The sequence below is a fragment of the Harpia harpyja genome, chromosome 4 (assembly GCF_026419915.1).
Source record: "Harpia harpyja isolate bHarHar1 chromosome 4, bHarHar1 primary haplotype, whole genome shotgun sequence".
In the NCBI taxonomy this organism is placed as follows: Eukaryota; Metazoa; Chordata; class Aves; order Accipitriformes; family Accipitridae; genus Harpia; species Harpia harpyja.
This window is the reverse complement of record NC_068943.1, coordinates 40,739,783-40,764,548: the sequence shown is the minus strand read 5'-3', so window position 1 is coordinate 40,764,548 and position 24,766 is coordinate 40,739,783. Positions and strand designations below refer to the sequence as shown.

General features: G+C 40.3%; 1 protein-coding gene across 5 annotated transcripts in view; it reads left to right on the top strand.

Annotated features, from left to right (window-relative positions):
- ARHGAP32 (Rho GTPase activating protein 32) overlaps positions 1–24,766 on the top strand; it is a 267,989-nt gene that overhangs the window by 100,519 nt on the left and 142,704 nt on the right. For 3 of the 5 annotated variants that reach the window (XM_052786349.1, XM_052786346.1, XM_052786347.1), the window contains exons 3-5: positions 17,494–17,585; positions 18,682–18,723; positions 19,099–19,183. In XM_052786349.1, coding sequence (XP_052642309.1) covers positions 17,494–17,585; positions 18,682–18,723; positions 19,099–19,183 — 219 coding nt within the window. The remainder of the gene's footprint in view (positions 1–17,493; positions 17,586–18,681; positions 18,724–19,098; positions 19,184–24,766) is intronic. The other 2 variants (XM_052786350.1, XM_052786348.1) reach the window with 1 other exon arrangement.

Genomic DNA, 24,766 nt, shown 5'->3' with positions numbered 1-24,766 from the left:
TTCTGCCCTATTAATATGTGCCCCAAAGCAGGTCTGGTAACAAATTAAAAGGTCCATAATGTCACAACGATTTTCAGTCTGCATTAACCTTTTTTCCAGCAAGACTTTTGAGCATGAAGGGAATTTCTTGTAAAAACACGCTCTTTGAAGCGTGCAGCATTATGGAAGAATAAGATTTTAGCAAAATGCTGGCTAAGTCTACAGAAATAAAACCTCATCCCGAAAGCTAACCTGCCATCAGAGGGAACAGAATTGCAAAAAAGCAACCGCAAAGGTGCTGTTCTCATGCTTGCAGAAGGCACAACAAGTGGGCAGTGGGCCACAGACAACTGTATTACCTTGATATAATTGTTTTCTTTTTAAATGATTGAGTAAAGTACCTGCAGTTCCACTTTCACAACTCCCTGTAGCATTTGCTGAGTTTGGAAGGTCAGATGTTATTTTAATAGCAGCCAAATAGGGCAATTGGATTTGGTCGTTTTGTGAAGTTACCTTACCTCACAGAAGCTTGACCTGCCTTGTTTCAGTCTAGGAGTGTCTGGAAGTTGTATCTTGCTTGTTATTTTCAGATTTTCTGAATTGCCTCATTGGCGTACGAAGCTGAGGGGGAAATTGCATTCTGCAACAGACCTTGGATAGGGGCAGGGTCTGAATGTTCCAGGACAGCAGTGGTGCTCTTGAGGGGTGGGCAGTCCAGCAGCATGGCTAAGATTACTTACTGTGATGTGGCACCAGTGACAATTTTTCCCTCTCATTGGATCATGTGGCAGTGGCAGGGCTTCAGCCTGGAAAAGCCATATGTTCTCTGCTTCTGGACTGCCAGCAGTGCAGCAGCAGCATGAGAGATGGGCTAGATTTAGCTGTACTGCAGGACAGTCAGATTCGTCTGATGTATGGGGCTGAGGGGTGTTCATCCCAGTGGATTATTTGAAGTTTAAAGCACCATTAGTATCTGGCTGGGTCATGTGAAATAGATTTTGGATTAGCTGTTCTTTACACAATGTTCAGAAAATTTATAGGTAGTAAAATCCCTATGAGCCAGGTATTTATTTTAATTTCAAACAGGGGAACAAAGTACTATGTCTTACTCTTTTAAAAGCGTCATCAAACCCCGTAGAATACAATGATAATATTTGGTTCCAAACTTTATTTTCAAGCCAAAAAAACCAACCCAAAACGTAGGATTCATCAGCATTTTTGTCTGCTGGTATTTTCTGTGCTTGTCACTCTGCTTCACTCCTTGCTTATCCACTGTTAATTTTGACTTTTTGCAATTGTCAGTTCCTACGTATGTTTTTTTTCGCATACGTGGATATTTTTTCCTTCTCTCCACCTTGGCCTGCAGTTCACGCTGGTGCCGCCTGTTTGAGAGCACTGTCTGTTCTAATCAGCGTTACTCAGCCAGCAGTGCATGCTCCCAGCCTCAGCACATGGTGCTTCTTAACACCCTAGAGCCAGGAGTCTTGTGTAAATCACTGTTTGACACCCTGCTGTCTGTAACCTCAAGGTGTGTCTCAGGAATGTGAGTCTGTAATTCAGTGTCTCCACCTGTAACACAAGTTAGCTGGCATGCCTCATTTGTTATTGTTTTTTAACATTGTTGATTTACAATGAAGGAGAGGTTCACCTGTTCTGACTCCATGCTTTCCCTGTTCTCATCCAGGCTGTTGCTCTCATGGACATGGTTTAGTGTTCAGATCTATACTACAACCTACACATATGCATAATGTTCCTCTCACTGTGCTAATTATTAATTTACTTTTTAGAACATGTCTTCTTGCACAGCTCTATGCCAGCAATATAAAAACTGAACAGTCCAGGTGGCTATAAAAAAGAGATTTAGAGGACGATAAACAAGAAAATTCACAGCTAAGATTTGCTGCACAGTGATTTGGTATGATGAAGCACAAAGCTACATATAAAGCTACTGAACCTGTATTTATGATGGCTTAGATTTGTGCTTACAGTGTTGTTTTGACCTCGTGGTCCTCTGAATATGTTGTAGGTGGGTAGAAAAACCTCACTTGCTGATGTTTACTGTGTTGAGTGAATCAAATTTCCACTTTCAACCTCTGCCTTATGTCCAGTCAGAAGGTAGTATTTACAAGATGTAAATATTTACAGGACAGAGTTCAACACTGTCACTTTCTATTCTCAGTTTAACCAGTGCATCTCCTGTATTCTGTCTTTTTTCTGATCATTTTAAGCCTGAGATTTTTTTCCTTGTGCTTTTCCTTCATTTTGCCTTTTTAACTGCCTCTGGTTTAGCCTTTTCCCAGAGCATGCTCCTTACATGGTATGTGAGTTTCTCGTAGTGGCATAATACATTTAATTTTCGGTTAGTAGTTGTTTAAGTTGCAGACTTCAGGTTTTGTTGTTGCTTGCTGTTTCAGCCTCTGGGGATTGGAGGCTGCAGGGGCTTGGAGAAGTTGGACATAGCTGTGGTGTTTTCTGTTCTCCATTGCTTCCCATAGCAGACAGCTGGAGACCCAACTGGGTGCAAGGCTTTGTCACTTTAAATGAATTTCACGTTCTGCCAGGTGAGCAACTGCTGAGACTAGCGACACTATGGAGAGCTTGGGAAATTCTGACACCGTTGACAGACCGGTGATGCTTATTCATTTGTCTCTTGAACTTTGCCTGTGTACATGTTTTTGTACTTTGGGAAAAGGCGATTTATGCATTCACAGTTAGATGAACATACACAAATCATCCCTACTTTCTCTCCCCCCTTTTATCCGCAATATATTTCAAAGTGCTTATTATTAATTTATATAAGTGCTTTGTTTCCAGAGCTTTTTCTTAACAAGAAATAAACTATAAAGGTTTTTCTAAATGTATGGAGGTTGAGTGTCCTCCTATACTGTACATGTAAGGTAGGGCAGAAACTTTAATATTTCTGTCATTGCCAGTTTATTCTGGGCACCCGAGTAGCTTTAGTCCTTTGTTTGATAGTACTTCTATTGTGTTTTTTATGTTTATGATTTGTACTTTCACCTACTTTTTAAAACTGTTTGTTTCTTGTTTGTGGTTTAGCAGAAAGGCAAGTGCTTTTGTATTGGAGACCTGGTTTGTTTGGGTACTCCTGGTGGTTCTTGAAACTTCATGGTCATCATGAAACCCTGTGCTGTGGATTTTGAGAACCGGGCTGAATGAGATGCAATGCTAGATGACAGACTACAGGAGTTAGATAATAAGACAGCTGCCCGAGTAGTCCTCAAGGGCTGCTAATATTTTGTATTCCCCTCCTGACTTGTGTTCTGTATTTTTAGAATTTGGTCATACTAGATATACCATTTTTCTCACTGCCTCAGCCTCCTATTCCCACTGTGCTGCTGGCCTGCTGGGTAACCTTCACACATGTCGTTTTTTTCTTTTTCTGCTCCAGTTTGGAAAATGCAGTTGATGATATTGACTTTCTTTGTAGAACACTTCTGAGTTCTAGGGATGAAAAGCTGTATTTGAGCCAAGTAATATTGCAGCATATGGATTTTCTAACGTTTCTCTGAGATAGTAATGTTATTTTAAAGGAAAGGAGTATCTTTTCCTTGGAAGGTCCAGAAGAGTGCTTTATTTCTGTGTTACAAGAAATGAAGTTGTGAAAGACACCCTTTATATAATATTTCTCATACAAGCCTACAAAACAGCTCTCCTCAGCCTGTCATTAACTTAAGCATAAATTGATATTTGTACTTAATATTAAGTTTACCTTATGTTATTGACCATCTGACTTCCTCTCAGCACCTCTTCATGAGTTCAGCAAGTTGCAATGCTTTAAAAGCAGCGTGCTAACAGCCTCTCCTCCAGCAGGCTCGTGTGCTTACAGACACGGACGCACGCTCTGTCCCCGTTGCCTTTTTCTTCCATTTGTCTACATTTTGTGGGGAAACAGGATTAAAACGGTGAGATAAATATAAAAATCTTTATTTCAGCACCCTGTTGAAATTGTGCTGTCACAGAAAGATGCTACCTGAAGCTGCATTAACCTGACAGGCACTAGAGAGAAGGTGAATATACTCACTGCAAAGCTAGAAATAGGATCTCTTTTGTGTGCGTGTATATATGTGTTTCTGAAAAGGTTGTTTTTTCTGCAGTGTCTGCCACTTCTTTCAGCTTTGGAAGCTTTCAAAATGAGTCCCTAAAGCTGCAGTAGGTTTATTTACTGTAAGATTTTTTCTGTAGTGCCGTGAGCACAAGAATACAGGTGATCATCCTGACACCTGATCACATCCTACAGTGAATGTCTGCAGGGATTCCTTCATGAGTAGATCACGGCTGGATATGACCAAGAGTTCCTCACCTTGAGGAAATCAGCCTTTCCCGCCCTGGTGCACCTCTGAACTGTAGCTTTTGGGATCTAGAAGTACGATTGTCTATAATGAGGTTACTGAGATGATAGCTGTAGTATCCCCAAGTGTTACTAGTTTATAACCAGGTTGCGTAGAAAAGGTGTGGTGCAGGAACTTCTAAATTACCGATGAGAAACCATTATGAATCCTTGAATTTGGGAAAAATGTGTAAGTGAACAAGGGGGCAAGTAGTTGGCAGTTGGTACACATCATCCTTTTTGGCTTATGCTGGTGAAGTTGTCTTAAGAAAAATACAGGCCTACAAATGTTTTAGAAAGGCACAGGGGTTAGACCCTGTCCTATGAAGTCCCTGGAATAATCTTAGTTCTTATATCAGGTCAGATGGATTCTGAGATCTGTAGTATTTTCAGCATTTGATACTAGATAAGGTAAGGTACCGTGGCTTGCGAAGGTAATAAAGGCTTTTTAATGAGACCTCAATATATCACTGTTAAATCTGGGACATGAGTGAGGAGAAAACTATTTTTAAATGCAACTTATAAAAGTGTGTAGAGATTAGTGAATTGTAAAGGTTTAAAGAAAGATTTCACTCTCCTTCGTGCAGGGTTTGTTTCTCATTCTTTGTACAGCACTTAGCCCAGTGCTGCCCCAGATCTTGATTGTAGCTTCTGCAAGAACAGATGCAAAAAATTGGAGTACGTAGGGTTGCTTTTTGAGTTATTTTTGTTTGTTTGGTTGGTTTTTAATTCAAAAAACATCAGGCATGTTTCTGAGTATGTTAGTGCTGTCCCCAGCTAACATGAATACTTCCAGGAACTGTGGCAAAATCCGAAGAACAAGGGAGTGTCGTAAATCCACTTGCTTGGCCCTGTCAGCTATGGTGATTTCCAAAAAGGTGGTTTACTGAAATGATCTCATTTCAGCAACTGATATATACATATAATACCCTTTAACATGTAAAAATTGACATTTTGGATTTTTTATTCCTGTGGCTTACAGCTCTTCATGCTTTGGATACGTATGAATCAACATCAGAATTTTACAGCTGAGTATCTGGTTTTGAGCTCTTAAGTAACTGTGCAGACAGTTTTGTTAGACTGATCCTGTTTTGAGGTGGGTTGTATGCCTTAGACTTCTTTGGCAAAAAGAGTGCTTTTGAACTGTGAATGCCTACCTGCAGGTTCTTTTTAAAAGTCCAAAGTTCTAAGCTCTCAAGTGCAAGGGAAAGTTTTAGTAGATAGGAAGCTGAAATTCTGTTTTTTCAGTTGTTTTTTGAACAACTTGGACGGTTCAGTGGAAATGGACTGTAGGCATTTCTTCACCTAGATGCTCCAGCAGTTGGCTTCTGGCTCTAAGTTTTAAGAGTCATTGCATTTCTTAAATGCTATGGAAGATGTTACCTGAAAGTTTGAAGCTTAGTTTTGTGCTGGTGAAAGCTCTCAGACTTTTGACTTGCCTGGGTTAGTGAGTCTTCTGTTAATCTTGCAGAAACTGTAGTATGTCTTCTCTATCCAGCACTCGGCAGCATTTTTATGTGAATCACCGCAGCTTAGGCTGCGTAGCAGATAGGTCACAGGACACCATTTGTAACAAAGATAACGATGGGATAGAAATGGGATTTCAGATAGCGTGGACAATATAGGCGTTGATATGAGACAAATGTTCCATGCAGCACACCAAGCAGTCATTGGGCTGTAATAATATTTTGGTCAAAACAGTTCTGGTCTGGCATTGTACCAGTAACCTATATTTCATTTTCAATTCACACAACTTGTTTTCCTTGTTATTGCTGCATGAATCAAGTATTTTTTCCCTCGTTAAGCTTTTGGCGAGGTATTATATTGTTGTGTATGGTTCTTTCACTCCCTCTGCCTCTTGGTTAGAGAGTCATTTTTATTTCACAGGCTAACTCCCAGCATGAAGCTTGTCCCTGAGAATCTTTGAAAATTGGGACAATCACTTAATTGGCACATTGGCTTCCATTTGGGTTTGCCAATTAAATGAGTTCAATTAATCCAGAATAGATACCGTATTTTTGGCAGTAAGTATTAATTTATAGCAATCACTTAATTTTCATTGGCGGTGCTATAGAAGCAATTGTTTCTATTTACATTTACTGTCTTTACAGTGTATGCAGTCTTGCAGTACAGTGTTGATCCAGGAGAAAAAAAAAATACATTTTCTATAGTTCTGTTTTAAAATCTTCGTATATGCAACATTTAGCAAAGAAGGAATGATTCAGAATTTCCTAAGGCTGGATGAGTTAAGTTTGTTGTTCACCATGATCACCAGTTTTAATGCACCCTGATTTTGCATATGTATCTATTTCAAAGTGAATCTGATGCACATCAGTAAATTCAGTGTCTTGCTAAGTGAAATGTTTGAGTCATGTATTTACACGCCACCACTAGTATTTCTTCTTTTATGGTCGTAGGGGATAACGGCAATTAAAAAGATAAAGATGGCACTGGAGTATAATGGCTAATTTTTTGAATGCTCCCAGTAGCCCTCTGCCAAATTACATAAGTGTAGGTAGGCATAAACATGCTTTAATGTACATTAGGTACTTAAGCCTGGGTTTACTGAGGCATTAGGGAGCCTGAGTGCCTCTGTTTACCATACTGTGAGTAAACCACTGGGCTCAGTGGTGTATGTGGTATCAGTAGCAGCTGTGTGGCAATTGCTTAGTCTCTGAATGACCAGTCTGAATTTCTTGGGTTTTAGGTTATAGAATTTTAGGTTCAATTTCATGTCCCGGTATCTTCTATAATTATCACCCATTGCTCAGACAAGCTGCCTGTTGGTGACAGCATGGTGATGCTGTTCTGATGGTTGGTGCTGGTAATGCTGTTGTAATAATGTACCTGTAATAAACAGGTTATTCACTATTTTAAGTTCTGAGAGGCAGTATGAGATGAGCTCTGAAGACAGGATTACATTGTCATGACCCTCCGCCTCTTTTCCTCCTACCCTATTCCAACAATGATCTCTTTTTACACGTTTTGTTGTTGTAATGTAAGAAATGCCACATTTGTTTGAAATGTGCTTATTTGGGAGATAAAACTTATTATTTATTTACCTGTCAGTCACTTTTCCCTAGTCCCAGCTGCTTGAAAGTAAGATGGAACATGGAGGAAAGGAAAGGAGTCTCTTATAAATAAGTGGTTGTTGTCGGTTTGGGGTTTTTTTGGGGGGTGTGTGTGTGTTTTTTTAAAATCAGTGTTCATTGCTTCTTAGTTACCATAACACAAAAAAAAGATGGAACAGTTTTTGAAGGGCTGTCAATAGTTTGCTCATCTATCCCCTTCCATTCCCCACCCCCAAGTTAACCCCACGAGACAAACAAAACATGTCAGAGTATATATTGTCTTGCTGAAGGTTGTAGGCATTAATTTTTTTGCCATGATTTAGCCTTCTTATTTATAAGGTGATGGATTATTCCCTGAAAATGTTGGTAATCTTTAGCCTGATATTTTAATTTAAATAATTCCATACACTTCTGCCTTGCTACATTTGTATTGGTCACTGCTGTGTCAGTGTAGGTCTGCATGATGTTTGTTGGTATTTGACCAAATACCATGGTTGCTAGGGCACACAGATGATTCTGACTGCAAAACCCAATGTTTTCACAGTAGTAGCCTTAACACTTCATCTTTGCTTTAGGGTTGTTCCATGAAAATTTGTGATGGGTGCTGTGGGGGCTTGCTACAAGTGCTTTTTTCATCAAGTAAGGCTTTAAATTGTTTCTCACCCTAGAACGTAGTATGTCCCATTTAGTTAATTTTCCTCAGCTAGCGCAGGATCCATAGGATTGTGACTGTGACCTAATTATGGGAGGATGTGTGACCTCCTATAAGTAGACATCAGAGTTGCTTTGCACAGTTGCAGACTGAAAAATCACTGCTGTTCTCTATAACATCGGCAAGTTTATCAACTCCATGTTACCCATGTGGGACTGGATGTGGTCTTCTGTGGATTCAAAGTACACCAGGCTTCTCTATTGCAGAAATCTACTTTAACAAGCTTCTGTCTTTGATTATTCCTTCCCCCTTCCCATGCTACAGAGGACTGTCTCAGGACAGTTATGGTGAGAGAGTTTCTGGGATGAAGAGTTGGGAAGTGAATCACTGAGCTAATCTCATTTAAAAATAATCCCCCAAAAGAAATTCAACTTTCCTCTTCCTTTTTTAATCTGGATTGTTTCAGGGACTTACACTGTAGCCACTAAAATAGTTGCAGCTGCAATGAGAGGAAATAGGAGAGAGTAGCCTGGGGCTGAAGGATTGGGGTGGGAGTTTAAAAAATTGGCTTTACCTCTTCAAGCCAGGCTATCTTGAAGCTATGCCCTCAGGCCAACAGTGCTCCTGAGTGTAAAAGAAGTTTTAGGGTCTGTGTGTTCTTGATTTGCTCTGTGGCTTGTACTGCAAGCAAATATTTTCAGCTTGAAAACATCTAAAGTTGCTCTTTGGTCTGGTTGCAGAATCCAAAGTTTTAACTGTTGGTTCTGCTTTGTGGCAGAACGTCTTTCCCTGTATTTGTATGTGGCTACCTGACTGCTCTTGGTTTCTTAGTCTGAATAGATAGTCTGGTGTATTCCAGTTGCACGCATGGGTAGGAATATCTTCTTAATTTGTTTTGGTTTTTTTTTTCCTCTCTGCATGTGGTTTTGGTTTTGTGTCTCAGTCTCTGATTTTTCCTTAAATATTGACCTTTAGGGAAAAAAAATCCCTCAGTTTTAGCTAATAATTTTATGAATGCAAGAAAACATCCTTGGAGGATGATGATTCTCACCATCAGTTTCTGCAGAGTTCATGTTCTTGGTGATGTGAAGAAGAGATCATCATTCACCTTCCCAGTTTTGCTGACCAGTAGCGTTGGAAGACCTTTCTGCAGCTCTTGCAGCACACATCAGGTGTCCTGTTCTGACCTCACTTGAGTGATGTCAGGTCATTTCTGGCGAGCAATGTCACCTCAGATTTGTCAGCATCGTCATCTTTCCTAACCTGGCTCAGAGAATTGGCTCGTTGAGGCTGAGCAGGGTTTTTGAACAGTTGGTCAGGAAGGCAGATATAAGGATTCCTGCCCAGTTACTGTGACCCACAGCTGGAGTCTGCTTCAGTGGCTCAGACAGGAACAGGGTGTGTGATCACAGGCCAAGCTTTCCTGGGTAACGCTTGAACAAAGTTAATGAACTGACTCGCGTTCTGTTGTTCAGAAGTTTATGGACAGCTTACGGTATAAATTGCACGTTACAAGTAGACGCATTCTTCGCATTGCTGTGTTATTATAAGGGTTTGGAAAATGACTGTATCATATACCAGTTTTGTATTTTATGCCATTGGAAACAGCTCTTTTTATAAACCAAAAGCTGAGTCCAGGTTGGCTTTACATGCATAAATATAAATTCGTGTTAACTCTACTGTCTCAGATATTAGGGTTAAATGTCAGGCTGCTGTTTTTTCCACCTTCCCAACCTTCCTTCTACTGCATTGGGAAAATTACTCAGTTTCTAAGCCTATTTATACCTTTAACATAACATAACACAGTTATTTGCATAATCACTGAATATGGCCAGGGGACTTACCAGAGTGGTATTTGCTAGTTTCAGGCTGAATTAATCTCTGTAGTTTTTTGTGTGATGAGAAATTGCTTTCTACCTTAACAACCCAAAGCTCCACTTGTCCTTTTATAACTAAGCCATGATTAGGATCCCTTCCTCCCTCTGTGGAACAATAGACTGTAGAAATTGTGCATCAAACAGGGTCTGGGATTTTGGGGGTCCTTTTTTTTTTAGCCAACAAGGAACTGGAATCGAAGTACTGTGCTCATTGGATGTTCTGTTTTCTGTGGCTTTTTTCTAAAATTTATTTTGTAGGCTGTACAGAAGAAGGACTCTAACCCTGGCTGCCTTTCCCACGCATATTGTATGTGGGATTTTTGTTCTTAAAGAAAGTACATTCCTTAGCCAGTATGCCATTATGTGAGGCTATGTACTGTACCACTGCAGCTCCCTGGGCTGAGATCTTTGTGAATGGTAATAAGGCCTTCTCACTGCTGCTTCACTATAGCAATGTCAAATCCAAACTTAAAGCTGTCAGGTAGTTATCATGCTAATGTTGTCCTCAGTAGTTAACCATTCATTTTTGCTTGGTGCATCCGGTTTTGTCTCTAAAACAAATGATAGCTATGAAAGAAAATACAAATGTGGGTCTGTTTTGCTGGAAATAACCACCGTCCTTTGGGTGCATTTGATTAATCTGCAGAGAATCAGTGCGAGTCCATGCATCTCTTTAAGCCTTACTTAGGAAATCTTGTCATGACATAAAAATCAACCTGCTTTACAGAGGTGAATTTTGGTCACAGTGACAATAATACTGCCAAAGTAGGTTCATACAGCTGCCAAGCTGCTTACGCCGTGTCTCGGATTCCACTTACCAAATTAGTTGTTTTACATGTGAGCTGGAGATGGTTTTATCCACGTATCTGTGAGCTAGCGAACTGTATTTGAAAGCGCAGTAGATGAATAGTTAAGAATTTGTTCTTTCTTCATTCCAGGCTGATCCTTTAAACTATAGTAAATAGGTGCCCTGGACTAACTCCTCTATAATGCTAAGTCTCAGGAATGAGAGGTTGCCCTTAATTTGCCAGCTCATGGCAATGCTTAAAAGTTTTTTTTTTTTTTCTTTTTCTTATTCTCCCCCCCCTTTGGAGGGGAGAAGCTGGGAGTAGAAAAAACACATCCTGTGTGGTCTTTTGAAAGAGAAGAATTCACTCTTAACCATGCCATGCAATAAGTACTGGCTAGAACAATTCAGCATTAACAGGGAGTGTGGAAAATGGAATTGAAAGTCCTAAACTCAAAAAATGATACACATTAAAGTATCTTCTTTATTGAATGCAGATTTCTTAGACATGGGATTAAGAATGTGCATAGCCAGTATTGAGAGTTTCCCTACTTGGAAGCACTTGTCATTTTTTCACTGGCTTTCCTCTATCACATTTCTCATTTACCATGAGATTTTAAAGGAATCTCTGCCTGGGTAACTGCTTCCCCACATTCCACATTCCCTGAACTGAGAGCTAAATTAAAAAGTCGGTATTACCTCTAATTACTCCAGCCATTCTGGCCTTGAGCTGTGCCTGCACAGAAGCCAGTCCTCCAGCTATCCTTTGGCACGTCAGAAAGGATGTTTCTTTTATCTTTGCAACAGGGATCAAAATATTTGCACTAGGCAAGGAGCTAAATGATGACTTCAATTAAAAAAAAAAACTTTTATGAAATTTAAAAGGTTCAGCTATTTCTCATTCTGAAAAACATCTTTGTGCCTTTCTGTTGGATCTCAAAGCTGTTTCTTTGCACACAGTGGCTTGGGTTGCTGTAATCAGAGTATGCTAGACCCTTGCACTCGCAAAGGTATAATTTATCTGATGCCTTGCTCCTTTCTGAGTGAGGGTGCATAGCCAGCTTCTGCAAATGTAGATGGGTACACAGGCCTCTGTGTATGAGAGGGAGGGTATGAGAACAGGAGCTTGTCCTTGGTTTGCAGCTTTGCATACACTCCAGGTGGTTATTAAATGTGCCAGTGCTGCGCTCTGCTGATCAGACCCTGAATAGCACAGATATTAATTCTTTAAGATGGTCAAATGGGAAATGCAGGGTTGGAGAAGGGGTTATTTATATTTATTTTTTACCTCTTTGGTAAAGCTGCTGTAGTATAATAAGTGGATATTTTTGTTTAAGCTGAGATTGTCAGACCTGGGTACATAAACCAGATGCAATTGCTTTTCCATTTTAAATGTGTCCAAATATCTAAAGCACCTCTGAAAAATGTAACTGAAGTGTGTTAAAGTGACACAAATATCCTGTATGAAAATACTTAGGAAACTCGTTTGCATCCACTAAATGAATCAATGGAAAGTGGTAATATGAAGAACTTAGCAAAAACTTGCATTTCCATCATATTGCCACCCTACCTCTGACATCTTTGGATTAATGTTGTGTCTTCATCAATTACTGTACATTTCTTCCATTCAAAAAAGTGACCCAGTTATAGCCTTCCTGTGCTCAGGTACATTTTAATCCTTTTAGGGGTAGTGCTTGGACGGATAAATGCTGCAGAATTGGGACCTTTCATTTGGAGTTATTTGTAGTAGCTCAGACGTGGTGACTTTCAGTTTAGTGAAAGCATTTTTCCTTTGCTTTGTTGCTTTATTTATTGTGGAGGACCAGGATAGTTGTTACCACATATAAAGTAAGACTAGAGAGAGCTTTCTTTCCCTGGAGTATGTTAGTGGCTGTGGAGTATGAAGCGGAGATGAACCATATTTCTTCTTTCGTTGTGCTTCAGGCTAACTCTTGAGCAGTAATTGGTAAAAGCAGGACAGTGCTAATGGAGCTATCATCTTTTACCTTGTAGTGATCAGGGGATTTTTGTAGGACAGTTTCTTTTTAACGTTGCAAAGTAAGCTCTCCAAAGAAGTTGATGCCGAGCCAGCTTTGTGTAGCTAGTTGGTACCCGAGATTTGGAATAGCAGTTGATGTCCTTGTGCATAAACACCTGCTTCAGATATCGAACTGTGTAGACTGGCCGCTGCAGTTCATCCTCTCGCTCCAGTTAAGTAGACTGTTACTCACCGCAGAGTAATGACTTTTACTGAAACAACATTTCTCTTTCCTGCTGTTCTTCAGTGAAGAAGTAAAACTCTTAACAAAGCTTTGGTTTTTTGGAAAGCTCAGGGGGGAGGCGGGGAGGGGTTGTGGGTTGGTTTGTTTGTTGTTCCCCCCCCCCCCCCCTTCCTTTTTTTTCCCTCCAAGAAAATCGAGGGGAAATTAAGATGATGTAAAGGAAAGACTGTCATGGAAACCAACTAGCATTTTTAATCAGCTCTGCCATTTTTAGAAACAAGGCCATGTGCTGAAAGAATCCAGAGCAATCTGGTCCCTCCAAACTGGTTTTGGTGAGAGACTGATGGTAGGAACATGTATAAATGTTACTACCTGTCCAATAGTTATTCTGGCTTTGTGTTAACCTTGGATTAAGAGTAAATTTCTGCCTTCAGAAATCCCACTTGAATTCAGTAACCTGGATACATGCTGACCTGTCTAGTCTTCCGTTGTATCCAATCCTGTATATGGTATCTCTGCAGGGGTTTTATAGTAGTATTTTGGAAAACCAGTTTACCAGTTACGGGATTGCTCGAGCTTGGTCGGATTCCACTGTTTCTTCTCTTCTTGTGTGTCCCAGTGTAAGTCTGTGGCTGTGGGTTTTGCATTGGTTCAATATTCTCCCCTGTTGAGGATACCAAGGTGGAAACTTTATCATATCGTGTTCACTGGACTGTTTCCTTCAATTTTACGTGTATTTTCAGATTGTGTTACGTTTCTGGATGTGAGGGAGACGGGCTGACATGTTTTCTGTTAAATGCAATGAGACTTTTTAGGAGAAAACCCTTTCATATTATGCAGCGGAATCGTTTGATATAAATTATTTATGACTAAGGTTTTGTGTGCTAGAGAGCACAAAGCTGAAGTTTTCCAAATCATGTCTCTAAATAGAAAGACCAAAAATTTCAAACTTAGGTGCTTAAAGCTAGACACCCTGATTGGTGAGAGCTCTCAGATTCCCAGGCAGTTTAGCAGCAACACCTGAAATTTGCACAAGTGATGTAGGTACTTCAGGGGTCCTCCTGATACCCACCGAGCAAACAGCTGTGGTGATTTAAAAATGACCATCCATTGGGAGGTGGGACAGACAGACAGGCGTTCTCCCAAAATTTCTTGGAGCAAACATTTTAGTGGGACCTACCTGCCTCGCAATCGATGTAGGTGTCTGTTATAAAATACTGAAGTTCTCAACTATTGTCCCAACTGCCTCTAATTTAAGTGTAGTCTTTAGTGGGCTTTTGATAGGAGAATATCTTAGTTCAGGGGAGACTGGTGGTGTTGCTCAAAAGCCTTCCGCTGAAATGTAAGAGGGCTGAGGATCCTGATAAAGTCAATTGACTGTGTTCGGGATAGAGTCCTAATTTGTTTACCAAGTTTTGGACCAAAGCAGATTGATGCAACAGTGACATTAAGCAGTGAAAATTGGACTAAATTTGCATAAACAGATTTGCTATGCAATTACTAGGTTTCCACAGAACAGTGATGCATAGAAAATAGGGAAGTGAGAAGCAACTGGTGATGCTAGCTAGCTAATTTTCAGATGTAAATAATCCAACTGTTTCAAAATGATTTTTAAAATTAAATTACTGTGACACAAAGCACAAAAGATGACAAATCTCATTTGGAGTGTTTTGTTTGTATTTTGAGAGGAGGGTAATCGAGGGTGACATTTTGCATGCCAGGTTTTGGATCAAAACAGGTACAAACTAGTAGTGAATAAAGTGTGCATTTATGTAGCTATGTATCTTTCGTTTAAATGGAAAGTAGTTGCAGTTTATTTTGGAGTAATATGGTTTCTAAAATTGCAATAAGTTTCTTTTTTGCTTAGCTATCTATTCACCAAGTTTTTTCTGGTGTTAGTACCTCATACTAAAGATTTTAGCTTGCACAGGATCACCATTCTGCCCTTTTTCCTCAACTGTGAGACTTATGAGAGATTGTCATTCTGCAGCAGAGTCCAAAGAGCTCAGATCTAATTGGAAAAGTAACTGAAGTTAATTACTGTATTGCATCTCACTGTAGTCCATTTAAATGGATACATGCTGTTAGAAATGGGAGAGGCAGATATCACCTTCCAGCGCAATTTGGACATAACTCAACTGGGAAGAGGAGGATAATACAACTTTTTCAAAGAGAGATGCTGGCATTTAAGTCTCCTGGAGGTGTGAGTTTTGCCTACGCTGCTTTGAGTCAGATCCAGGGTAGTCTCTACCCACTGCCGCAAACTGGCTTGAAGCCCACGTTTTTCTGTCAGATTTGTTTATCCATTTTTATATCCCACCAGCTTCTACTGCTGATGGAGAATAAAAATTATTTTTCTTCCTACAGAAATTCTGTTCCTTATAAAATTAAGGCAAGCACATCCAGCTTTGCCTAAAAGCAGCTTACAGGAATGGCACATTTATTACTGTAATTAGTTATTTTCTTATGTAAAAGACCTGTAAGGTTTATTAAATCGGTGATCCTCTTAATGTTAAAAATTCACAATGAGACTCTCAAGTGTCCTATTACGTACTAAAGTAATTGTGTACTTAGTAACAGTCAGTCAGCCAAGGATAGGTTTATTTAAGGGTATAAATATTGTCCTTGTTTTTCTTCAGTGAGTGGGTGTGCATGTTCTGTACAGCTGTGGGACAATGCAGTTAAAGTACTGCTTATATTCAGGGCTGTGAAAGGTGCAACTGGGAGAGCAAGTATCCTGGCTTCACATTTATTCAGTTATATTGAAAGGGGGGACCCCGCTCATAATAGCTGCAGCATCCCTTTTCCAAGGGCAGTGCTGGAAATAACAGGAATTTGTCTGGATGAAGAGAATGTGCTCTACTCAAGTCCTACGTAAGCCGCAGTGATGTTGGTTGGATGAATGCAGCTGCCTACGGTGCATATCTGCATCTGAGCCAGGGTCATCCTGAATTCCCTGTATCAAGGGGGAAATAGATACTCCTGCAACATGGTTGCTTTTGTCCTAACCTAGTTGTCTGAACTAGGTGAACTGGACCCAAAGTGCCTGTTTATCTCTGGTGACTATACAAGGAGCCTCGGGTAGGTAACGCAGTCGTAGCTGTGTACCTCATGCATGTCTGGAGTTGAATGAGATGAATCGCTCCCTCTAGCGCTGTTGCTGTTAGTTAATGAATACAGGCATGGTGAATGATGTAAACTTATTTACTGCAGCTCTATGGTGTGGTGAAGCACATGTAAATGTGACCCATGTCAAGCTAAAACGAGAGCTTCAGGGAGGGGAATAAGAAAGCTTCCCCCATTGTTCATCCTGTATGTGGGCTGCTAGGTTGAATTGTAATAGTCTGACTCTAAAGTTTTGGAGGCAAGGACCAAGTTGTTTCCATATTTTACACTGCAGCATACAACTGTATTCTGTTATATATAACAGCTTTTGGACTGATCACCTCTGTTCAGAGATCTTTTGGTGGACCAGCTTAGAAGCATTGGTACTGATCTGGATCGGGGAGGTCATCTGTTTACTCCTGTTATTACAAAATGGATTTGATGTAACACTTTTTTGTTCCAGGCCTGTGAGAGAAGGCATGCTGAAGTGCCTTTCTTCCTCTTGCTTGAGCATTCACTATTTTGGACATTATTCATGTTTTTTAGTGCATTGTATAAAGCAGAAAAAAAGCTCATTCAATGGGTCTCACCCACATCACTAATGAGCTAACTCTGGCCAACATCAGGGACCGTGTTTTTCTCCTGATGATCTTCCTGTTTGATCACTGCTCTTGTCATCAAAGCCTCACCTCAAACCCCTCATTCCTCTCGAGCTTAGGGCCTGGTACAGCACAGCAAGAGAAACATGTGGTACTGAGTGTTTGAGAGTCCCCTGTGATGGTGAGTGCTACCCCAGCAGGGCTCACGGCTTATGAAAAAGCAGCTGGAGGAAAGAAAGGATGGGAAAGCATGACAGAACAAATGAAAAGAGGGAGTTTGGAGTTCTGGCCTCAGTAAAGTAAATGAATTTTAGTGATTAAGGAATTTTAATATGTTCATGCACTTACACCAATAGCTTCAAACATCTTCTTTAAAAGCTCACCTCCCACATAGAAGCGGCTCTGTCATTAACTTGATTTTTCCACTGTATGAGCTATCCAGCTTCTTCCAATGCCTCTGCCTGAATCTAAGTGCACAGATGTTTGGAAAGTCAGGTACTTGATGAGGAGTCTAAGTATGGAGTTTAGACATATATGTTAGACTCCTACCTCTGAAAAATCTCCTCTTTAGAAACTAGAAGTAGTAACAAATAAAATACTGGATCTCGCAGTTATTACTAAGAATTAGCAAAGCTCTGCAACGTGGTTCAGGAAGAGGTAATCACATTCGAGTCCGTAATCCTGAGGTTCGGTTTTCCTTGTTAAAAAGGCAGAAGTGCAACTTCTAGCACAGACAGGATTTCACCCGTGTTTTTATGTATATGTAAAAATATATGGGCTACTGCTTAGCAGGCATTAGTCCGTACCATGCAGTCAAATTTTAAGTTCCTTGCTTTTTCTTTCTTTTTTGCAGGCAAGAGGTGCAGATATCCCTGACATTCCGGGGGAATTGCCACTCCGGACCTGTGGCAGCACAGCAAGTATGAAAGTGAAGAATGTGAAAAAGTAAGACCAGTGTTCTTTGATTTTCCTGTCTTTGCTGGGATTCTAGTTCTGATGTCCTGGGTTTTAGCTGTTGTCCTGCAATACAGCTAGGGCATTTGGCAACAATTTTTGATAATATCTTCATCAGAGCAACCAAAATCCACGTGAAACGAAGTAAGTTAAAACTAGCGTAGTCTAAAACTGGGGTCATGAGAAGTTTTGTTGGCTCTCACCTGTTTCTGGCCATAGAAGCATTCTTTGAGTTTTGACCATCACTGCTACTGTATTTTTAAATTTTTGTGATTTCTTCCTGAAACTGATTAATTCAAAATAAAAAACCAAAACCATATATATAAAAAACCCAAAGAGAAGCCCAGGCAATGTATAAATGAGAAAATTTTCCCTGTCTTGCTATGCTCTGGGAAGCTAAACCAGGACAAGTGGGTGGCCTAGATACTTTTTTTTTTTTTCTATTTGATATTTTTTCTCTTTTCCTTTTTTTGCATTCTGTCCTGTATGTCTTCATTTGAATGGGTTTTGCACAATTTTTGGTTTTTAGGTGTATTTTTTTCTTCTCTGATCTCCCAGATATTTTTTTTTCCTATGGGCTTACGCTATCTTGCTCTCTCTCTTTCTCATTCTCTCCCAGAGAATGTAAACCAACTTACGCTTGCAGCTAAGGTTTCAAACCTCTAACCTGCAAAGGGGATCAAAAGTAATCAATATTACTCGACTTGTCTTTGCTAAGAGTGCTGACTTGAGGACCAGAACTCCCCAATATTGATTGATCTCTGCATTCAGATCACCTCTCTGTCATGCTCTGATGCTGTAAGGGAAATGGCTCTTTGTTCTAGTGCTGAGCAGCCAGATGCTGCATCTCACTTCCCACTTATATTCCCGTGGGAAGAGAGAGCTAGATAATGACAATCTCATTGGCTCACCACCCGAAATATCTATAGGAGGCTATAATAGCTTCAGCAGAAGCAAGAGCATGTTGCAGAGCCAGAGGATCTCCCTGTCAGCCATCATTGTAACTGGAGACACTTGGGAATAATTATGCCTCACTTTTGAATTTTAAAAAGGCAAAGGATAAATAGCGTTTGTTCTGCACCCTCAGATACATCAACCCGGGACTGATGGGCTGTGATGCCTTTCACAGGTAAAGTTCTACTTTTCTATGTGTCTCGTGTAAGGCTGTTTATTTGCACTGCAAAACTGCATTTGTAAAGGTAGAGCGGCTTGTGCCTGCACCTTTTCTTAAAAGATGTGGGCTTTGGTGTTGATGAAATGCCACATGATTCTTTAAGGATGCAATGATAAAAGCCACTTTGCAATTTAGTTTTCCTTTCTTGCTCAATTCCTTTCTCCACTGTTTTGGTGCATCACATCAACAAATCCCTCTGTTCCCTTGGCCTTAGGATGAGCAAGTCGTTATTACTTTATATTAGTAACTGCATTTTATAACAGTACTTGATGCTGAGCATTGTTTCAGTGATTTGCATCTGTCTTATGGTGTGCTTTTGATGTGCTTCAGGTTATCCTTTACAAAGGGTCATTTCCCGAAGATGGCTGAATGTGCACATTTCCATTATGAAAATGTGGACTTTGGCAACATACAGGTGAGTTTCAGATTTCTTTTATATAGAAAACACCATTGTGTTTGGCTCCCAACTAGCCTGGGTTGGGGAGTCGGTAGAGTGACCTCCACTAAGGTTTGTTTAGTTTGTTGCAAAATGTTTAGTGATAAGAAGTTAAAGCAATAGTGTCTCTTTGTTTGGAATTGCTTCCGTGTACTGGGCCAGAATCTGTACTCAGCCATGTGGCCACCCCTTTGAGGTCAGAGATGATTGTATTTCCACTGGATTTGACTGATGTCACTGGTTTAAGACTGCATCAAACATTCGTTATTGAGCCATCTGTGATAACTGCATGCATATTTTTATTTTATGTGTGTGTATCTTTAAACAGTTGTGTGAACTTATTTATGTAAATATAAAGAATTCAAATTTATCCGTTCTCTTCATGTTATCTTAGCTCTGCATTGTGCATTGCTGTGTCATCAGAATACAAGAAATTGCTAGTCAGCCTGAGTTGCATTTCTAGAAGCGTGCAGGCTTCACTCCTTTGTGATCCATCCATCAGAAATATAGGGAGAAGCATTTTTCATTGAGCAGTACCAGGGAGGGCTGAGAACCAAGAATCACTGCTGGTTTCTCATAAACAGGGCACATCTTGTTCTGCACTTAGAGAAGCAGGAATGCCTCCAGCATCTGCCAGCCTTGTAGCCAAAAAGAGGTTACAACCTTTTCATTTGTAAAACATTTCCTGTAATATAGAGTGAATTATTTACAGCCTTTCATGTTTCCGTACTTGACAGTTTTGCAAGCGCAATTATGCATCTGTTTTTTCTGTCTCTGTAAAATTCCAACTCAGAAGAGGTTTGGGTCCTATTCAGAGCTCGTATCTACTATTTTTCACACTTAGTGGCTCTAAGTAGGTCCATTCTGCTGAGCACGGGATGTATGTGCATTGGCAGAAATACATATACACAAAGGCAGAGTAAATTAGGCAAATTAGTGGGCTTAAGAGGGCACCAGAGCAAAGAGCTCAGTTCTTAATGAGGTCTCTGGAAGATGGGCTGCTGACACAAACAGGAACAGTCCTCAATCTTCTGAAGCAAAACCAGGTTTCTTTATTTTCAGCTTCTGTGCATAGGAATAGTGTGACTAATCTATGTCCTTATTTGTAGTCTCCTGGTAATTTTCTGATTTGACACCGCTAATTTTTCAGTCATTTTGGAGAGAAGTTTTATGTTGGAGTAGGTGTTGAGCAGGTTTCTGTGTATACACAGATGTGTTTTGCATCATGTGGTCCTCTGAGTTTTCCTTTCCATCATGCAGAGATATTCACACAAATATATGCACAATGTGCAAGCTAGGGAGAGATTACAACCTTCACATGGCATTAGTATTTAAAGCATTTTAAAGGCAAATAATTTAATTCTTTTGTGGGCTTAAGCATTTCTTAGAATGTTTTAAGGATGGCAGGGCATACTTGTAGGGTTGATATGCTGAGATTTTTTGTGTTTGTGAGAGGGAGAAGTAAAATCAGATAATATATTCTTTACAGACTTCCTTCGTGTTTTTCTGCCAACAAACCCGAAGCATGTTCTGGTGGGAAGTTTCCACAGGCAGGAGCCGGTGCTGTCTAGCACTCGTTTTTGTGGTGTCATTGCTGCACCGCCGGCTCTCCATGCTCCTGCTCAGTTGTCCTCTGTGTTGTGCCCTCTGGCACTAGCAGAACACCAGCTGCTGTAACCAGAGGAGTAGTCTGGCTGAAAAACGGTAACTGGGGAAGGTAGCCCGGGAAGACAAAGTAGTACTGGTTGTGCAGTCACGTCAGGCTCCTGATGAGCTGTTTTCTCTCTCAGTGTCTGTGTGGCGAAGCCAGGGTGAGAACGGTGGATGACAGCAGCATGGGAGGGACTGTCATAAAAGTGCGATTGTGTGTGTGTTGGGAGGGTCAATTCTCTGTTTACACCGCTGCTACCTCTGAAAAAAATGTGCATGCTTAACTACTCATGCACCTAAAGCAAAACGTGTGCTTAAATAAGGTGAATCAGGCCCTAAGTACCAGCTCTGTGCCTCTTGTCCCTTCCTTTTTCTAAGCAAGATTTCTGACAGATCCCCATAGTGTAATGACTTTTTTATACAGATAAAAATATATTAAGAACAGAGCTTTGCTCCTGAAATACGGAAGAGTAGGGCATTACAGTATTTCCTTGGAAGACCAGTATTAATGGTAAAATAAATGAAAGCTATTAATACAACAGAAGTATTAGTTTATCGATTTTAAAATAGGTTCATATAGGGCTCATACATTTTAAGCAAGTGGCATTCATTGGTGGCTCCTTTGTGATAACAAGGTAGACTGGAGAATAGCAGTAGGCTGAAGTGACTTGTAAATGACAGCTTGGCACCTAATAGCAAATTACCAAGTTGCATCTGAGGGGTAGTGGGTGTAAACTCCTTTCAAAATCTATTCACTGTTAAAAATGTACATAGCAGAACTGCAGTATTATCTGGCTGTGTCAGGAATTGTGTAATGCTGTCTATTAACAGCCTGGCCAAATTTCAGATTGTTTTGTAACGTTTATGTCACTTATAATATGGTCTTGTGGTGTAATCAGTATTAATATCTTGGCATTTCACCTCATGAGATCGTTTTAAATTAACTTTCAGAGATGTATAAAAAAGGATTTGTTCTCGTCTTATCCTAGCACCATGCTAACAAAACTAGGTGCATTTTGGGATGGTTTTTTCTCTTTAGAAATGTTCAGCTATACTGCTTTCAACAGCCATGTATTTTGACCTTATCTGCGTCTGGCCAGCGAGACACTTGTTGCATTGGCAGGAAATAGCTGGTTTACCAGGCAAAGTATTTGATGTCAAAGCGGTGGTTATAGGATAGGCTTTACAGATTGCATCAGTGCCAGAAATTCACTGGTATTTTGCTGAAATACCTTACATTTATTACTGCATTTATTTTTTAAGGCTACATCTTTGATTTTTAATTTTATGATGAAAAGCCAGGCTCTGCATAATAGATTTATTTTAGTCTAACATCGGATCAATGTTTAAGAGTCTTGTTAGCAGGAGCAAAACTGTGGTTCAACCTTGCTATGGTCTGTGTCTCACAAACGATATGTTATTAGCCCATGGCTAGGTTGTGATTACTCAACATCGGTTAGGTCGGTTCTGCTGGCTTCCTTCTCTCTTAAGTTCCGCTGCCTTTCCACAGTTCTTGGCTAACGTCTGTCTGTGATGCCTCTCTCTTTAGAACATCAAAATTCAATTCATTAATATACAAAGCAAGCGCTGCTTGCACACGTATTGCTGTACAGGGCATCTTAGTGTTCAGTTAAGCACTGAAGTGTGGAGTTAGAAGTCCTCAGCATCACTTCCAGGTCTGACGTTAAGGTAGAAGGGCCTATCATGCATTTTAACTTCAGAAGTGCCTAAATCATCCCAATGTAACTTAAAATAAGTTCACAATCAGTTTGTAAGGCAGCTTATTAAATTTAAGCATGATTTCAGGATCTGCTAGTTGGAAAAGCTTCCTTCTAAAGGGGCTTGAGTCATTCCAGCACAGTGTGGTGTACTGCAGATAGCTGGACTAACACAGAAAGAGTTGATGTGTACACACTAAACAGCGCAGCATCTTCCAGACACTCGTTTGAGTTGACGTTCAATGCATGAGCATGGTGCTCAGCCCAGGCTGATTTGATTGCATGTTCCAGATTTTGTTTTTTAGCTGTAGAGCTGCTCAAGGTAACTCATTCACGTGTGATTTGAGTATCTCAGTACAGCAAGTGTGTCACATAATGAGCTTTAGGGCTGGTTAATACATAGGAATTGAACTATTTCAACAAAACCCCTATGTCACTAAGTTACACAAAATAGAATGATTCCCCCCAACGTGGCAAAAATGTGATTTTACTTTACTTAGTGCTATGTGCCATTAATATAAGCAGGAGAAATAGTGATTAGCCATTCCGTAAATATCTTTGCTTCCTGCCAGATATAAAGGCTTCACTTGAAACAATTAAGAAATTATCTTTAGTTGAGTAGGTTTTAGTAATGGAATATGGAGGGCTGATCAGCTCTGCGCTTCCCAGATAATATTCTTTGCTCCCTGAAAAACCCATTGCTAAAGGAGAGAAAGTGCTGTAATGCACATTCATATCACTTCAGCAATCTTGCATTTGACACAGATTTACCCCTTGAAACAGCACGGTCTCTGTCTCTCTGTGTCTGCGTTTATGTAGCTGCCTTCTAAAAATAAAGCCCTGTCGGAACAGGATTGGATTACGATGCATGGAAGATCCTCTCCTTATCTGTTAAGCTTTGGCACTGCAAGTGGTAGGAACATGTTATCAGTGGTAAAGGAGGTACTTGAACCAGAATCACTTCCGCCTGTGGAGGCATCAGCTGCCAGGAATTCCTGTTACGAGCTCAGCAGTATTGTTTGCTGTTTGAATGCCTTTGGCAAGCTGCAGCCTTCCAGCCAAGATGATGGGCTGCCTTTCAGTGGTGGCTGTGGTTTGCGCCTGTAATTGTATTTTCCTGAGGTGTCTTAAGAGTTAGAAGCATTGCAAAGAGCAGTTCAGTTCTTCTTGTGCCTTTTGTCAGCAAAGCCTGTTGAGAAGATATTTCTCGGGGTCATCTTCTTTTGGTTTGCCTTTTTTTTTTTAATTTATTTAATAATATTCCAGGGAAGGGGGTGCAGAGGGGAATTGTGCTTGTGAAGGTGTCTCTGTTAATTATACAGCAAATTTTTTTCCTGAGATGTATTGCAAAGGAAACAAAAATCACGGTAAAGCCTGACCAGGTGCCTTCCTTTGGAGTTAACTGGCATAGTTTAAGATGTTTCTGCCACAGCTAAAAGCAGTCCGCTACATAGATAAGCTAGAAACAACAGGAATGGAGGAGTGCTCCCTGATCTGCATCTGTCTGAAGTCGGACAGCTTAGCTCGAATTCTCCTTCCATTAGTGATTTTAAACTAAGCCTGCTCGCTGCCTTCAGTGTAGGAGGGCTTGTTCATTCCCCCAGCTCTTCTGTGGGCATGATAATTTTCAGTATCTTGGCAGTCATGAGCAGCTACAGGCTGTAATGTCTTCATTTATTCCAGTCATTTGCAAAGTGTTTAAAAAGAAAAATATATTTATTTTAAAAGGCGAAACATGAAACAGCAGTCCCCCCACCCCAATCCCTTTTAAAAGATAGAAATACATCGTAAAAATCACAAAAACTGGCCTGAATTTTGCTGTGTGTTTGTGCTACGAAAGACAATTTTGCTGGGTTTTGCTTTGTCTTTATGAATATATGAGTGGTTATGACATGCATACCCATACTGCATACAAAGTGGTGCTCCTTTTTAGCCTTTCATCTCTGGATGCTGTTAATCTCCCCCCAAAATGACTTTGCCATATTCTGATACGTTATGTTCCCCTTCTTTAGCCCAAGGCCTTCCCCTCCCTTTCTCTGTCTTTTCCATATGGTTTCTTTACTCTTGCCTTCTAAAGTGGTAGGGGGAGATGTTGCAAGGGCTGCTTTAAGGACGTGGGTATATAAAAACAACTATGTTCATAGTGTAGGTGGAAACTGCTTCTATTAACTTAATAATTCCAGCCACAACTCCC